Source organism: Schistocerca cancellata, chromosome 12 (assembly GCF_023864275.1).
Source record: "Schistocerca cancellata isolate TAMUIC-IGC-003103 chromosome 12, iqSchCanc2.1, whole genome shotgun sequence".
NCBI classification, from domain to species: domain Eukaryota; kingdom Metazoa; phylum Arthropoda; class Insecta; order Orthoptera; family Acrididae; genus Schistocerca; species Schistocerca cancellata.
In genome coordinates, this window is record NC_064637.1 from 44,408,842 (window position 1) to 44,421,399 (window position 12,558).

Here is a 12,558-nt window from a genome sequence, read left to right on the forward strand (position 1 = left end):
GACGTCCTTCTGGAAGGACGCCCATTTTTGGAAACACTAAATAAAAATAAATACTCAAAAATGTTTTTACTTTCTTCCTTACAACCTTGTGAATGAATGTAGATAAGAAATAAATCAATTTTGAAGAAAACAATAATTCAGGACTATCTGGGTTAATATTACTGAAACGTTTTATTGAAAATTACATTACAGTACAAGCTTTGATATAACCATAGAATGTTTGAAAATACACATGTGGTTTCTTTTATATAAAAAAGATACAACACATACACAAATATGTGTAACAAAAGATACAACAACAACAACATATATATATATATATATATATATATATATATATATATATAAAGTTAACTTCCCTATATATATATATATATATATATATATATATATATATATATATATATATATAGAGAGAGAGAGAGAGAGAGAGAGATATATATATAGAGAGAGATATCTATATATATCAAGTTAACTTCCCTATATATATATATATATATATATATATATATATATATATATATATATATATATAATTATAAAACTCTTTTAAATAGCTGTCAAATTTTCTCTAAGTGAAGGATATTGCAAGGTATGACATTAACAACTTCTGAATAATAAGAATCTGTTTGCTAGCAATAAGACTAATATTTCCATATTTGATGTCATGGAAAAATGTTTTTGTTCACTGTAAAGTGACAGTATTTTTTAACACGTGTGCGCCTTCTGCCTGTGTTGTGAGACAGGCGGTGTTGTTCGTCAGCCTGGTGTGGGGTGCAGGGTGCACCTATCGGGCCTGGAACTCGACCCACAGAGCGGGCGGCGTCTCGACCACCCCCGGGATGTTGCTGATGCAGGGGGGCGGCACCCCGTCCGACCGGATGAAGAAGTTCTGCAGGATCGTCGCCAGCATCAGGAACATGTTCTGCCGCGCGAACGTCTCCCCGGGGCACACGCGCTTGCCTGCCAACACCAAGACACGTCAGTGCTGTGACTTTCTCTGGATGTCCCAAAACAGTGGCCGGCAGACATCGGACACAAATGAGACAAGATAACACATTAATATGGAAAAGCGTGGCATAAATGTCTCGTTCCTAGCAGGTGTTTGCTTACTGAATTTCGTGTAAAGACTTCTCACTTCAAGGTTACGATTACGGCAGTTACAAGAGTCGAGGGGCATGAAAGGGAAGCAGTGGTTGGAAAGGGAGTGGGACAGGGTTGTAGCCTCTCCCCGATGTTATTCAATCTCTATACTGAGCAAGCAGTAAAGGAAACAAAAGAAAAATTTAGAATAGGAATTTAAATCCATGGAGAATAAATAAAAACTTTGAGGTTCGGCATGACATTGTAATTCTGTCAGAGACAGCAAGGGACTTGGAAGAGCAGTTGAACGGAATGGACAGTGTCTTGAAAGGGTGATATAAGATGAACATCAACAGAAGCAAAACAAGAATGATGGAATGTAGTCATATTAAATTGGGTGATGCTGAGGGAATTAGATTAGGAAATGAGTCGCTGAAAGTAGTAAAAGAGTTTTGCTTACTTGGGGAGCAAAATAACTCATGATGGTCGAAGTAGAGAGGATATAAAATGTAAACTGCAATGACTAGGAAACCGTTCCTGAAGAAGAGAAATTTGTTAACATCGAGTATAGATTTAAGTATCAGGAAGTCGTTTCTGAAAGTATTTGTTTGGAGTATAGCCATGTATGGAAGTGAAACGTGAACGATAAATAGTTTAGACAAAAAGAGAATAGAAGCTTTCGAAATGTGGTGATACAGACGAATGCTGAAGATTAGATGGGTAAATCACGTAACTAATGAGGAGGTATTGAATAGAACTGGGGAGAAGAGAAATTTGTGGCACAACTTGAATAGAAGAAGGGATTGGTTGGTAGGACATATTCTGAGGAATCAAGGGATGACCAATTTAGTGCTGGAGGGCAGCGTGGAGGGTAAAAATCGTAGAGGGAGACCAAGAGATGAATATACTAAACAGATTCTGATGGATGTAGGTTGCAGTAGGTACTGGGAGATGAAGAAGCTTACAGAGGATAGAGTAGCATGGAGAGCTGCATCAAACCAGTCTCTGGACTGGACACCACAACAACAACACATACTTTACTGATACTGTTACTAAAGACCGCTCAGTGCACGCTAATATGGAGAACACCCCGTGTCAAATTAAGATGCAGAATATGCTGTCAGGTGCTGTGACGACAAAAAATGGACGAAGGTTCATTATCCTGTCTTATGTTTAACACAAACCTTAGAAAACGTCATAAACAGACATCAATAAGAGGGGGACTGTTCTGGGCAAATGAGTTCAGGGTTATGCATTACAGTTGATGTTGATATAATAGCAAGAAAATCGAGATCAATGGAAATACAGTTTAGAATTCTTGACAGAGCTGCTAGAAAGATGAACCTGCATATAAAGAAAGGGAAAACGTTGTACGAGGGACATTCAACAATTAGAGGTAAATTGATGTATTTTTAAGAAACATAATCCCCACCAATATTAATACGTTTGTCCCAACGACGAGCTATTTTTTTCGTACTACCTGACGCAAAGAAGTCCCTGGCATGTTGTTTGAACATCCTTCCCACAATTCCTTTTACCCCCTCGTCGTTGCAGAACCTTTTCTCAACGCTATGCCTCCATGAGTGGAAGACACAAATGAAAATTTTGGTTAGAGAAGAATCCCCTTCCCTTTCATAGGGTTCTTCAAAGTCTGTACACATTTTGAGTCTTGTTTTCTTGTGTTGTTACGTTAACCCTAGCGGGACCTACTTTGCACTTGTTTTGCTGTACTTGAGCTTCTTACAGACTGCGTTATAAACTGTGCCAACAGTTACTACAACTGAGCGTGCTATATGTTCAACGGTAATACACTCCTGGAAATGGAAAAAAGAACACATTGACACCGGTGTGTCAGACCCACCATACTTGCTCCGGACACTGCGAGAGGGCTGTACAGGCAATGATCACACGCACGGCACAGCGGACACACCAGGAACCGCGGTGTTGGCCGTCGAATGGCGCTAGCTGCGCAGCATTTGTGCACCGCCGCCGTCAGTGTCAGCCAGTTTGCCGTGGCATACGGAGCTCCATCGCAGTCTTTAACACTGGTAGCATGCCGCGACAGCGTGGACGTGAACCGTATGTGCAGTTGACGGACTTTGTGCGAGGGCGTATAGTGGGCATGCGGGAGGCCGGGTGGACGTACCGCCGAATTGCTCAACACGTGGGGCGCGAGGTCTCCACAGTACATCGATGTTGTCGCCAGTGGTCGGCGGAAGGTGCACGTGCCCGTCGACCTGGCACCGGACCGCAGCGACGCACGGATGCACGCCAAGACCGTAGGATCCTACGCAGTGCTGTAGGGGACCGCACCGCCACTTCCCAGCAAATTAGGGACACTGTTGCTCCTGGGGTATCGGCGAGGACCATTCGCAACCGTCTCCATGAATCTGGGCTACGGTCCCGCACACCGTTAGGCCGTCTTCCGCTCACGCCCCAACATCGTGCAGCCCGCCTCCAGTGGTGTCGCGACAGGCGTGAATGGAGGGACGAATGGAGACGTGTCGTCTTCAGCGATGAGAGTCGCTTCTGCCTCGGTGCCAATGATGGTCGTATGCGTGTTTGGCGCCGTGCAGGTGAGCGCCACAATCAGGACTGCATACGACCGAGGCACACAGGGCCAACACCCGGCATCATGGTGTGGGGAGCGATCTCCTACACTGGCCGTACACCACTGGTGATCGTCGAGGGGACACTGAATAGTGCACGGTACAGCCAAACCGTCATCGAACCCATCGTTCTACCATTCCTAGACCGGCAAGGGAACTTGCTGTTCCAACAGGACAATGCACGTCCGCATGTATCCCGTGCCACCCAACGTGCTCTAGAAGGTGTAAGTCAACTACCCTGGCCAGCAAGATCTCCGGATCTGTCCCCCATTGAGCATGTTTGGGACTGGATGAAGCGTCGTCTCACGCGGTCTGCACGTCCAGCACGAACGCTGGTCCAACTGAGGCGCCAGGTGGAAATGGCATGGCAAGCCGATCCACAGGACTACATCCAGCATCTCTACGATCGTCTCCATGGGAGAATAGCAGCCTGCATTGCTGCGAAAGGTGGATATACACTGTACTAGTGCCGACATTGTGCATGCTCTGTTGCCTGTGTCTATGTGCCTGTGGTTCTGTCAGTGTGATCATGTGATGTATCTGACCCCAGGAATGTGTCAATAAAGTTTCCCCTTCCTGGGACAATGAATTCACGGTATTCTTATTTCAATTTCCAGGAATGTACATCGGTCTTCACGAATGATGCCGTCATTGCAGGTTCCAAGCGAAGGGATTGATATTTCAGCTGGCTGTCAGTCACTGAGATTCGACCATTTTTGAAGTGCTCTACTCGCGTATAAAAATTTCCGCGCTTCATACGACTTTCACCATACTGTAAAAGCATTCGAGAAAAGACTTTGGGCGGTTTTTCACCTTCAGTAAGCAAAAAACTGATCATTGAACATTGTTCACCTAATGTGGTGACTTCAAGTCGATTCATTTTCGTATTTTGATGATTGGGGTTCCCTCAGAATAATTTTATAGGACCTGCAACGTCGTATTAGTCAGCAACTGACATATTTACGAGGAATCTCGAGAATCGCTGGTGTGTGACATTAATTTTTATTTCTCCATCTTTCACTACAGATCTGTTTCGGCTGAACTGCCGCTATCTAGTGAACTGCAGTACAGTGCGGGGGACGTTATTGTCATCACACATATTTCTGTTATGGTACGACGTTGAGCGTGGATGGCTACTTATATACTGTCTAGGTGGATTGACGCATGTATAAGACGTCGTTTGTAACTGTATTTGGACTGTCATTCTATATTTTGCTGTAGTAAGTTAGTAAATAATTCTATTATGACACTAATTTGACAGTTTCAGAGCTAAATGTCTTATGTTTAGGAAGTATAGGAACTTTTCTGCAGATTATACACTCCTGGAAATTGAAATAAGAACACCGTGAATTCATTGTCCCAGGAAGGGGAAACTTTATTGACACATTCCTGGGGTCAGATACATCACATGATCACACTGACAGGACACAGGCACATAGACACAGGCAACAGAGCATGCACAATGTCGGCACTAGTACAGTGTATATCCACCTTTCGCAGCAATGCAGGCTGCTATTCTCCCATGGAGACGATCGTAGAGATGCTGGATGTAGTCCTGTGGAACGGCTTGCCATGCCACTTCCACCTAGCGCCTCAGTTGGACCAGCGTTCGTGCTGGACGTGCAGACCGCGTGAGACGACGCTTCATCCAGTCCCAAACATGTTCAATGGGGGACAGATCCGGAGATCTTGCTGGCCAGGGTAGTTGACTTACACCTTCTCTAGCACGTTGGGTGGCACGGGATACATGCGGACGTGCATTGTCCTGTTGGAACAGCAAGTTCCCTTGCCGGTCTAGGAATGGTAGAACGATGGGTTCGATGACGGTTTGGATGTACCGTGCACTATTCAGTGTCCCGTCGACGATCACCAGTGGTGTACGGCCAGTGTAGGAGATCGCTCCCCACACCATGATGCCGGGTGTTGGCCCTGTGTGCCTCGGTCGTATGCAGTCCTGATTGTGGCGCTCACCTGCACGGCGCCAAACACGCATACGACCATCATTGGCACCGAGGCAGAAGCGACTCTCATCGCTGAAGACGACACGTCTCCATTCGTCCCTCCATTCACGCCTGTCGCGACACCACTGGAGGCGGGCTGCACGATGTTGGGGCGTGAGCGGAAGACGGCCTAACGGTGTGCGGGACCATAGCCCAGCTTCATGGAGACGGTTGCGAATGGTCCTCGCCGATACCCCAGGAGCAACAGTGTCCCTAATTTGCTGGGAAGTGGCGGTGCGGTCCCCTACGGCACTGCGTAGGATCCTACGGTCTCGGCGTGCATCCGTGCGTCGCTGCGGTCCGGTGCCAGGTCGACGGGCACGTGCACCTTCCGCCGACCACTGGCGACAACATTGATGTACAGTGGAGACCTCACGCCCCACGTGTTGAGCAATTCCGCGGTACGTCCACCCGGCCTCCCGCATGCCCACTATACGCCCTCGCTCAAAGTCCGTCAACTGCACATACGGTTCACGTCCACGCTGTCGCGGCATGCTACCAGTGTTAAAGACTGCGATGGAGCTCCGTATGCCACGGCAAACTGGCTGACACTGACGGCGGCGGTGCACAAATGCTGCGCAGCTAGCGCCATTCGACGGCCAACACCGCGGTTCCTGGTGTGTCCGCTGTGCCGTGCGTGTGATCATTGCTTGTACAGCCCTCTCGCAGTGTCCGGAGCAAGTATGGTGGGTCTGACACACCGGTGTCAATGTGTTCTTTTTTCCATTTCCAGGAGTGTATATCGTAGCTGCAAAACTGGAAATACTGGGAGACGGAGTACGTACCAGTGCTGAACGGCAGAGTGTAGTCCTTGGTGGTGATCTTCCCATCTGGGCCGAGGAACCTGTCCGGCCTGAACCTATCTGGGTCTCCCCACACGTCCTTGTCCATGTGCATGCTCCACAGGTTGGTCACCACTACAGTTCCCTGTAACACAAAACCACTGTCTCGTTTATCTCGTTACACCATGTTAACGATTAAAAATACCCTCACTGAGGGAGTTGGCTACTTGAAGAAAAAATTTTTTGTTATGAAATTAAAGTTCTTACCGCCGTTTTGCCACCCGTTTCGTGACAGCATTTCTTTGTTAATCTAGTAACATCTGACGATTATATGACGCAGTTAGTTTCCTCGGAATTGATGTTAATGTTATGGTTTTCCGTCCTGAGACTGGTTTGACGGAGCTCTGCATGCTAATCCATCCTCTGCAATTCTCTTGATTTCTGCATACCTAATGCAACCTACATCCATTTGAATCTGCATACAGTGTTCACGCCTCCCTCTTCAAACGTAGCCGGCCGGTGTGGCCGTGCGGTTTAGACGCTTCAGTCTGGAACCGCGTGACCGCTACGGTCGCAGGTTCGAATCCTGCCTCGGGCATGGATGTGTGTGATGTCCTTAGGTTAGTTAGGTTTAATTAGTTCTAAGTTCTAGGCGACTGATGACCTCAGAAGTTAAGTCGCATAGTGCTCAGAACCATTTGAACCATTTTTTTCTTCAAACGTAACCCCCACCTCCACACACACACACACACACACACACACACACACACTTCGTTGCATTATCACACTGACTAATCTCCGATGCTGGACGATGAGTTCCATCAACCAATGCCTCCTTTTAGCCAGGGCTGACCATTGTGGCCGAGCGGTTCAAGGCGCTTCAGTCCGGAACCGCGCTGCTGCTACAGTCGCAAGTTCGAATCCTGCCTCGGGCATGGATGTGTGGGATGTCGTTAGGTTAGTTAGGTTTAAGTAGTTCTAAGTCTAAGGGACTGATGACCTCAGATATTAAGTCCCATAGTGCTCAGAGCCATTTGAAACATATTTTAGCCAGGTTGCGTCATAAATTTCTTTTATCGCCTATTCTGTTTAGTACCTCCTCATTATTTACTCGATTTACTCACCTGATCCTCAGCATTCTTCTGTGGCATCACGCTACAGAAAGCTTCTATTCTCTTCTTGTCTGAACTGCTTATCTACCACAATTCACTTGTGTGCGAGGCTACCCTGCAGACGAACACTATCAGAAAATACTTCCTAACGTTTAAATTGATACCAGATACTAAAAAATTCCTCTTTATCAGATATTATTTTCTTGCCATTACCAGTCTTAAGCTCCAAAGAAACTGGAATACGTAAGTGTACTCGAATACAGAGCTATGTAAATAGGCAGAATACGGCGCTGAACTCAGCAACGCCTATATAAAACAAGTGTCTAGTGAAGTCGTTAGATCGGTTACTGCTCCTACAATAGGAGGCTATTAAGATTTAAGTGAGTTTCAATGTGGTGTTGTAGTCGACGCACGAGCGATGGGACACAGCATCTCCGAGATAGCGATGAAGTGAGGATTTTTCCTTACGATAATTTCACGACTATACTGTGAATACCAGTAATCCGGGAAAACATCAAAACTCCGACGTCGTTGCGGCTGGAGAAAGATCCTGCAAGAACGGGACCAACGACGACTGAAGAGAATCGTTCAACGTGATAGAAGTGTAACCCTTCCGCTAACTGTTGGAGATTTCAATGCTGGGCCATCAACAAATGTCAGCATGCGAACCATTCAACGAAACATCATCAATATTGGCCTTTGGAGCTGAAGGCCCGCTTGTGAATCCTTGATGACTGCACGACACAAAGCTTTATGCCTAGCCTGGACCCGTCAACACTGACATTGGGTACTGATGACTGGAAACATGTTGCCTGGTCGGACGAGCCTGGTTTCAAATTGTACCGAGCGAATGGGCGTGTACGAGTATGGATACAACCTCATGAGTCCATGGACACTGCGTGTCAGCTGGGGACTGTTGAAGCTGGTGGAGGCTCTGTAATGGTGTGGGGCGTGAGCAGTTGGAGTGATACGGGAGCCCTGATACGTCTAGATACGACTAGAACGAGAATTTTCACTCTGCAGCGGAGTGTATGCTGATATGAAACTTCCTGGCAGATTAAAACTGTGTGCCCGACCGAGACTCGAATTCGGGACCTTTGCCTTTCCGGGCAAGTGCTCTACCATCTGAGCTACCGAAGCACGACTCACGCCCGGTACTCACAGCTTTACTTCTGCCAGTATCTCGTCTCCTACCTTCCAAACTTTACAGAAGCTCTCCTGCGAACCTTGCAGAACTAGCACTCCTGAAAGAAAGGATATAGCGGAGACATGGCTTAGCCACAGCCTGGGGGATGTTTCCAGAATGAGATTTTCACTCTGCAGCGGAGTGTGCGCTGCTATGAAACTTCCTGGCAGATTAAAACTGTGTGCCCGAACGAGACACGAACTCGGGACCTTTGCCTTTCGCGGGCAAGTGCTCTACCATCTGAGCTACCAAAGCACGACTCACGCCCGGTACTCACAGCTTTACTTCTGCCAGTATCTCGTCTCCTACCTTCCAAACTTTACAGAAGCTCTCCAGCGAACCTTGCAGTTTTAATCTGCCAGGAAGTTTCGTATCAGCGCACACTCCGCTGCAGAGTGAAAATCTCATTCTGGAAACATCCCCCAGGCTGTGGCTAAGCCATGTCTCCGCTATATCCTTTCTTCCAGAAGTGCTAGTTCTGCAAGGTTCGCAGGAGAGCTTCTCTAAAGTTTGGAAGGTAGGAGACGAGATACTGGCAGAAGTAAAGCTGTGAGTACCGGGCGTGAGTCGTGCTTCGGTAGCTCAGATGGTAGAGCACTTGCTCGCGGAAGGCAAAGGTCCCGAGTTCGAGTCTCGGTCGGGCACACAGTTTTAATCTGCCAGGAAGTTTTAGATACGACTACTCCGACAGGTGACACGTAAGTAAGCGTCCTGTCTGATCATCTGCTTCCATTCATGTCCATTGTGCATTCCGACGGACTTTCGCAATTCCAGCAGGACCATGCGACACCCCGCACGTACAGAACTGCGTGAGTGTGGTTCTAGGAACACTCTTCTGAGTTTAAACACTTCCGCTGGCCACCAAACTCCCCAGGCTTGAACATTACTGAGTATATCTAGGATGCCTTGCAACGTGCTGTTCAAAAGAGATCTCTACCCCGTCGTATTCTTACGGATTTATGTGTAGTCCTGCAGGATTCATGGTGTCAGTTCCCTCCAGCACTACTTCAGACGTTAGTCGAGTCCGTGCCAGGTCGTGTTGCGGCGCTTCTGCGTACTCGCGGAGGCTCTAGAAGATATTAGGCAGGTGTACCAGTTTCTTTGGCTTTTCAGTCTATATCCTCTCTACTTCAGCCATCATCAGTAATTTTGCTGCCCAAATAACAAAACCCATCAACTACTTTGAGTGCCTCGTTTCCCAATCTAATTTCCTCCTCCGTCATTTGATTTAATTCCTCTACACTGCATTACGTTTATTTCACTTTTTGTTGTTCATCTGATAACCTCTCTTCAAGATATTATCCATTCCGTTCAACTGCTCTTCCACATCCTTTGCTGTCTCAGACAGAATTACAGTGCATCGGCAAACTTCAAAGTTTTATTTATTTCTTCTCTCTCAATATTAATTCCTTCTCCAAATTTCTCCTTGTATTCCTTTACTGTTTATTCATTGGAGATAGGCCACAACCCTTTCACATTGACTTCACAAATACTGCTTCCCTTTCGTGTCCTTCGACTCTTATTGCTACAGTTTGGTTTCTGTATAAGTTGCAAATACATTTTCACTCCTTGTATTTCACTTTTCATACCTTCAGAGTTTTCGGAATTGATTTGATCGCTAGTAATGTTGAAATTAATGTTTTCATGCAGCAGAGACTTTGAAAAACTAGTATGAACTTAAGTTGTTGACGTGAGACATAAGGTATTTGTGTCAATGAAATATTTCAGTATTCATTTTCGACTGCCAGTCTCTCACCTAAAACTATTTGGCTCAGACTTGTCACTCATCTGCATAATTTCAAAACTAATATGTTTGTGAGAATCTATGTAATTTTACAAGAAATTAATGTATATTAACTGACTTACTACTTTTCACAGTAGAAACTGACTCGATGAGTTTACTTAGTTCAGGAGGTTTGTAAGACGCGACAATGGCAAGTAACTACAGTGTAACTTTGGATTTCTCACATTTACATTTTATTGGCAGATGCGAAAGAAGTGTAAGTCTTGGGACAGGTTACGGAGATTTGATTTTATAGTTATGTATCCACATTTTTTTTGTCAGGGAGGGGGGAGATTGTGTTGGATGCTTCCACGCTTTCACTCTAGCTTTTGGCACACCAGTTTGGGATTCATCGGTGTTCTCCATCTGTCTCACATATCCGCTGTGTGATCTTGTTCCTTAAAAGCGGCTTGACTCAGACCGAAAATACAATAGTAGAAATGTGCTGTTTTGAATCGTCCCTGCAGGCTGTTCTGTGCTGCACACAAGCTCGGACTCAGGACCTTCCCTCTGCTCTTACCTACTGAGCTATCTGAGTATGACTCACGACCCGCACTTATAGGTTCACCTCCGTCAATACCTCTTCTCCTACCCTGCAAGCCTCACGGCAGTTCGCCTGCATACAAAGGGGGACTACCTCCCCTCAAAGAAAGAATATCTGTAAAGAAGTTGAAAAAAGAGTGAACAATTCACTGTAGTGTGTAAGATTGGTTCTTTTTTTTGTGGTTTTAGGGCGCAAAACTTCAATGGTCATTAGCGCCCAGACTACGTTAGGAATGCACCGCCAGGCACAAGTTTAAAACAGCAACTAAAAGGGAAAACACGATAAAAGACAGACTGACAGGCATAGGATTAAAAAAAAAAAACAGCATAATCAAAGGTCCTTAGAGAGGTCGGTCAAGTTGATAAAATGAAGAACGCGAGCAGCTGCTCGTGGGTCATCCGCTAAAATGGCATCTATACTACAGGGCAGGCCAAGATCTAGGCGCAATGTGTTAAAATCCGGGCAAGACGTTAAAATGTGGCGGACCGTCAGCAATTGCCCACATGGGCAGAACGGCGCCGGCGCAGCCGTCAGCAGATGGCGATGGCTGAACCGGCAGTGTCCAATCCGTAGCCGGGCCAAAACTACCTCCTCCCGCCGAGAAGGGCGTGAGGAGGACGTCCAAGCCACGGGAAGAGGTTTCAAGGCCCGAAGCTTGTTGTCCGTAAGTGCAGCCGAATCGGCATGCCACAGCGATAAAATGCGCCGACAAATGACCCTGCTAAAATCTGACGAAGGGACACAACAAGAAGCTGTCCGAAGCTGGAGGACCGCAGCCTTGGCCGCGGCATCTGCAGCTTCGTTCCCAGGGATACCGACATGGCCAGGAACCCACAGAAAGCTAACCGGAGAACCGACGTCCACCAGCTGCTGAAGAGAGCGTTGGATCTGGTGCACGAAAGGGTGAACCGGATACGGATCACTGAGGCTCTGGATGGCGCTCAGGGAATCGGAGCAGATGACATAAGCAGAATGTCGGTGGCGGCAGATGTAAAGAACAGCCTGGTAGAGGGCAAAGAGCTCAGCTGTGAAGACCGAACAATGGCCATGGAGCCGGTATTTGAAACTTTGTGCCCCGACAATAAAAGAACACCCGACCCCGTCATTGGTCTTAGAGCCATCTGTATAAATGAAGGTCATATTAATGAACTTCGTTCGAAGTTCGACAAAACGGGAGTGGTAGACCGAACCGGGGGTAACCTCCTTTGGGAGCGAGCTGAGGTCAAGGTGAACGCGAACCTGAGCCTGGAGCCAAGGTGGCGTGTGGCTCTGGAGACATTTCCATGTGCTGTGCGTAAGTAATTGCCTCTGGAGTGCTAATCCTACGAGGTACGCAGAAGAGTTCAGAAAGTAAGAGTCAGGTGTCGGTGGAAGTGAATCCGAAAGCGGGTCGTGAGTCACAGACTGTCTGGAACGAGGGACGTTTGAGAAGTCGGTGCAAAAATAAAAACTACTTACG

The 12,558-nt window shown here is 46.8% G+C and overlaps 1 protein-coding gene across 1 annotated transcript in view; it reads right to left on the minus strand.

Moving 5' to 3' along the window:
- Positions 1-615: 615 nt before the first annotated feature.
- LOC126109795 (probable cytochrome P450 304a1) overlaps positions 616-12,558 on the minus strand; it is a 60,832-nt gene continuing 48,889 nt past the window's right edge. Inside the window, exons 8-9 of the mRNA XM_049914852.1 lie at positions 6,478-6,619; positions 616-963 (exon numbers count right to left, since the gene is read on the minus strand). Coding sequence (XP_049770809.1) covers positions 788-963; positions 6,478-6,619 — 318 coding nt within the window. The 3' untranslated portion in view covers positions 616-787. The remainder of the gene's footprint in view (positions 964-6,477; positions 6,620-12,558) is intronic.